General features: G+C 54.6%; 1 protein-coding gene across 1 annotated transcript; it reads left to right on the forward strand.

Moving 5' to 3' along the window:
* The first annotated feature begins 1,607 nt into the window (after positions 1-1,607).
* On the forward strand, positions 1,608-4,521 carry LOC127750217 (uncharacterized). The gene is made up of 2 exons (XM_052271211.1): positions 1,608-1,989; positions 2,661-4,521. The coding sequence occupies exons 1-2, from the start codon at positions 1,987-1,989 to the stop codon at positions 4,041-4,043; spliced, it is 1,386 nt and encodes a 461-aa protein (XP_052127171.1). The 5' UTR covers positions 1,608-1,986; the 3' UTR covers positions 4,044-4,521.
* Positions 4,522-5,188: the final 667 nt, after the last annotated feature.

The following is a 5,188-nucleotide window of genomic DNA, read 5'->3' on the forward strand; positions in this document are numbered from 1 at the left end:
GAGGTGTACCGGCTTGAGTTAAATCTCTGATAACAGAATCGATAACAGTAACGTGTTGTATTGCCTCTTACCTTGTGATGCCCTCCGGATATCTGAGGCGTCCGGAGGGTTTATTTTAGATGAAAAAAGCTTAGATGAAAAAAGCTTGGATGAAAATAGCTTAGATGAAAAAAGCTTAGATGAAAACGACCCTTTTTTAGAAGAAAAAAGCTTGGAAGAGAAATGACCACTTAGATGAAACCTGCTCATGGCCGTTAGAAGAAAAAAGTTTCGACGAACTGGGCTCATCTCGGCCCGCTCCATCTAGTTCCTATATACAACATCCTCACGATGATTCGGGGGGTCTCTCTCAGACTCTGTTTCCCGTCCCCGCCGCCGAGCTCGTCGCGGGGGTCACCGGTGCGGCTGCTACCCTGTGAATGGGCGACCCGGAGTGCCCGAAGGCGAGCCCCACCCCGCCCGGCGCCGGCACGGCCCTCGCTACCGCCCCGCCGCGCCCCGCCGCGCCCCGCCGCGCCCCGCCGCGCCCCGCGCCCAGCTGTGACCAGCTGCGACTGCTGCTCCAGATGTTCCGCCCCACCCCCGGGCGTCTACTTTTGCCGATAATGGCGGCGGCACTGTTTATGCCACCGCGCCTTATTCCCTGTTTTTGTTTGTCCTGATTAATGCCCCGGGCCGCCGGCCCGCGTGCACCTGCACCCCGGGCGGGGCGGGGCGGGGCGGGGCGGGGAACATGATCCAGCGCCGCGGTACAGTAAGACTCAAACACACCTGACCAGCCCCTAAACTCAATGCTGAAGGCTTCCGTTGAGCTCATCGTATGCGGCCCCTTTCCCTGCAAACTCGTTCGAACGACGAAATTCCCAACTTTACTGGTGAAAAGATGTGAAAAGGTCGTAAGTCCAATGGGAAGTCTGAGGACTTACGCCCATTTCACTTTCCACCAGTGACTTTTGTCCCGCATTATTGGGGAATGAAAATACGCACGCGAGTTTTGATGTGAAAATGTATTTTGTTCGCCCCCGGACGCAGGTGGCTTATACCTTATACCCGCGCCCGTGCTGTGACCGTGGAGCCATGCGAAAGGCGCGACGGCACAGCCCCGCCCCGCGGCATAGCGTCCACCACGGTGGCGTCCACTGAGTCCACCGAGTCCACCTCGCGCTGTGGTTGCGTGCCTACGCCGCGCCGGCGGCGAGATCACCGTGCATCTTCCATCTGCGCGCTCAGCGAAAGAACCTTTTAGAGGGAAGGTGTTCGTTGGGGAGTAATAGGTGGCTCCAGTTCAGTTGAACAACCCGTCGTAATAACCCTTTTTGAAGCTGAAGTTGAAGAAGTGTCCGTTGTGGAGGATTTGACGCCAGTCTGTGTGTTCGGAGGTCGGCACCCTTCCTCGACTGAACTGGGCGTACTTGTCACGAGCGGGCGCCGGGGCGCGAACGCTGTGCGGGCTGGCTCCCACGGCTGGCAGGGGCATCATGCCGTGGGGCTGAACTGAACGTGCCCCGGGGCCCGCTCACGGGCTCAAGCGGTCCAGCCGCTGGGGAAGGATCTGCTGTGCGTTGTGTCCTTGCCGTGGGGAGAGAGAGAGAGGGGGGGGGGAGGGGTCACAACGTTGTCTGCTCGCAGTCCGTTACAACCAGCAGCTCTCGAATACGCGGATACCCGCGAAACTAAAATTAAACACGCGCTTGGAGAGTAGGTGACCCTCCAGTCTACACCCAACTCATAAGCATGAACTTAACTAATTTACACCATTCCAGCACAAGTCAAAAACCAGGGTTCTTAATTTGATCGAACCTGATTTATTCTGATTACTTTCATATGTTGCTTTGTTTGTTTGGTTTGTTTTTCACACAGTGATTTCAACACAGTGATTTGTTGTACAGGGTGGAGTAGCGACGCTGCGACGATCAAGAACGGATCCCAATCCACCGGCTCAGACAACTGTGATTTGAACACTGCCCTGAGGAGAACTCCGCAAAAATGGTGCGTCAAGTAAAGGCATCTATTAGGGAAATTTTGTAAAAGATGTCTGAAATTGCCAAAGAGTCTGGCAGATGAACTATTTCTTTTTTATATATCAGAAACATTATGCACCCATAAAAGCAGTTACTTGAAATCAAGTGTGTTTTACTGAAACAAGTGCATGCGCTCGAATAAACTGGGGCCATAACGGAAAGCACTTGTTTCAAGAAAATGCACTAGCTTCGAAGTACACTGGTAAAACAAGTGTTTAATTTTGCACGTCAATTGACGTCTAAGTTCAAGTGTGCATTTTCTCGACACTTTGTGGTGTCTAACAATGTTATACGTCAATTGGTGTTTAACTTTCGACACTTCCGATACGTCTGGCAGCTGCACACCATATGTTTCCCTATTGACAGCATAGAACTGTGTGTGTCCAAGTGTGCAGAATTTAAACGTTTACAAAACGTCTAAAATTTGCACACCACGCAAGTGTGCAACTTGAGTTAAACACCATGTAATGTGCAAAATCACAACTTGCACACGTTGGTGTGCAAATATTGCACACTTGTTTTACCAGTGTACCTGTTATATTTTTGTTTGGTGTGAAATAGCGCTGCCACGATCGGAGCGGTGCATTGACTGATTTCCTGTATTTTCTGTGCTGACTGTATAACCGTGGTCCCTTCCAGAACTTGGAGCAGCTGTCGGACGACTTTCTACTGACGGTGCTGCGGGAACTCCCCCTCCGAGACGTTCTCGAGTGCCGCCGCGTGTGCCGGAGGCTCGGGGCCCTGGCCCTCCATCCGCGCGTGTGGCGGCACCGGATCTTCGGCACGGCCGACCCGCTGCGGTTCCCCGCGCTGCGCGTGGCGCCGTGTGCCGCGGGCATCACCATCTACCTGCCCAAGCCGAAGCTGTTCCCGCTGTACGGCTCGACCAGGTGCGCGGTCGCGGCGCTCACGCTTTTGGTGAAGGCGGGCGGCTTGCCGCAGGCCGCCGCGGTGATCCGCCACCAGCAAGAGCTCGGCCGGCTCAACCAGATTTATCTGACGCTGATTTCGAGTAATGCCGGTGAAGACGAGTTCGTGCTGCTCTGGACGGCAGCGTCGGTGCCCGGGCTGAAGTCGTTGACCGTGTCGTGGCACAACGACAGGGAATTCGACCGGTGCCCGATGGTCTTTGGGCCGGTGTTTCATTCCTCCCTCAAGTACTTCTACTGCTGGGTAGGTCCGGGACTGGAGCTCTTTTTCAACTTCGTGCTGGACGGCCATGCTTCCACCCTGGAGGTGGTGGACCTCGTCGGCGGCGACCTCACGACCGTGACTTCGCCCTCGACGGCGCCGCTCCTCGCCAGCTTGCCGAAGCTCCGCCGGCTTGCCTGCCCTCCCCTGCCCGACATGGAGGCGGTGGCAGCCTGCGAGCTGCTGCGGGAGATCCTGCTGTACGTGACAACGCCAAGCCTGCCGTTTGCACCGGCGGCCGCGGTGTTTCTGGGGAACGCGAAGCAGCTGACCAAAGTGAACCTGAAGTATCATACCGATTCCAGCAACACCCACGCCAATGACCTGGTCAGGGCGTTGGTCTTGTCCGGACCCTCGCGAGTAGAGTCGTTAACGATCAGTACCGAAGACGGCTATTTGGAATTCCCTCAGCTGCAGCCGCTGCCCCACGCCCTGCCGCTGATGCCGGCGCTGCGGAAGCTGAGTGTTTGGGCAGCGCCCGATGAACTCCTGCTGGCAATCACGCCCGCCACGGCTCCGGCCCTGCGGACGCTGAAGGTGTTCCCGCTGGGGCCGAGAGACCAGGATAGTGGGTGCGCGCACTCCTGCCTGCACAGGGAGCCGATGCAGACCGTCTTGTCGAGGAACCCGGCGCTGACGCTCATCGCGTACTGCTCCTACTACTGCGGTCCGAGTTTATCCTGCGAGTGGTGCGAGGAAGGCTGCCACCGAGAGGTGTGGAGGAAGGAATGGGAGGGCGGATGGGACGGGAGTGGCTGGGCGGTCGACGAAGGTGACCCCTGTCCGCTCACTGATTGGATCCCCATCCCTAGAATTAGATTCTGTCGTTAGTGATTGAGTTCGTTCAAACGAAAATTTTCGTTGATTTAACGATTTAGTTAATTAGTACTTTTGCATATGATTTATGGAAAATTTGTTTAGATTTACGATGCCGAGGTGTAGTTTTATTTTTGTTGGCGTATACACACCTGCAATTGATTAACAAAAATTACTTTGGTCACAACTGATTCTTGTTCATTTTTCTCTTTCTCGTGGCCATTTTGAACAAAATGAATTACACAGATAGCAGTTGACTTTGTAATGGAAACCTTGTGGATCAGGGAACATGTCACTTGCCTTTTATCTATATATTTCGAATTTAAGTGTAATAAGACAATTTTTTTTTAATTATTTATTTTCATAATTTATTTTTATGATTCAGACGTGATCTAACTCTTGTATCCGGACATGCTCGTAACTGGTGTGCTCTATGTGTGTCAACATTTGACGTTTGCCTGAAATAAACTTGGTTATTACCAAGATCAAGTTATTATTTAGCATTTTATCTGTCGTCTAGCGGATCTCAACCCGGCCATGCTGCACTGCTCGGCTGTCGCCCTTCTCTTCTGCCGTGTCCCTCTCTTCACTTCCTCCCCCTCTCCCCCATCTCCTCGATCCCTTCCTCACCCAACTCGGCAGACACGCGGCCCCGGCTCTCCACCCGACCGTGGGATTTTTGCCATCTGTATGAAAATTAGCATGGTAAGTAAAATTCGTGAATAGGGTGGTTTGTTGTTTGGAAGCGGGACGGGGATGGGGTCGTGGACTGCTGAAGGGGGTTGGGGTCATGATGCGGATTGGGGGGAGGGGGAGGGGGGAGTGCACAAGGGGCTGGAGGACAAAGGGGGCCGCACAGACCCCACTAGCGGCGCGGTATGGACATTCCTGGAAAATCTTCTTCCAGTTAACTGGATGGCAGTCTGGTTTTAATTCCAGCGCCATTAAAAGAAGAGGCGGGTTTGGAGGGGAGAAGAGGAGGCGAGGGCGAGGGTCAGTCGGCGGGGGCGCGGACACAATTCGTCAGCAGCAACGATCCCCCCCTCCCCGCAGCCGTACGCCAACGACATGAACCAGGCTCCGGCCCAGCAGCAGACCGCCTGCACGACGGCCGCCGCTGGCAGGATCCTGGCCAGACGCGCGTCTCTGGCGGCGTGGCG

The sequence above is a fragment of the Frankliniella occidentalis genome, unplaced genomic scaffold (genome assembly GCF_000697945.3).
Source record: "Frankliniella occidentalis isolate FOCC.00 unplaced genomic scaffold, Focc_3.1 Scaffold153, whole genome shotgun sequence".
In the NCBI taxonomy this organism is placed as follows: Eukaryota; Metazoa; Arthropoda; class Insecta; order Thysanoptera; family Thripidae; genus Frankliniella; species Frankliniella occidentalis.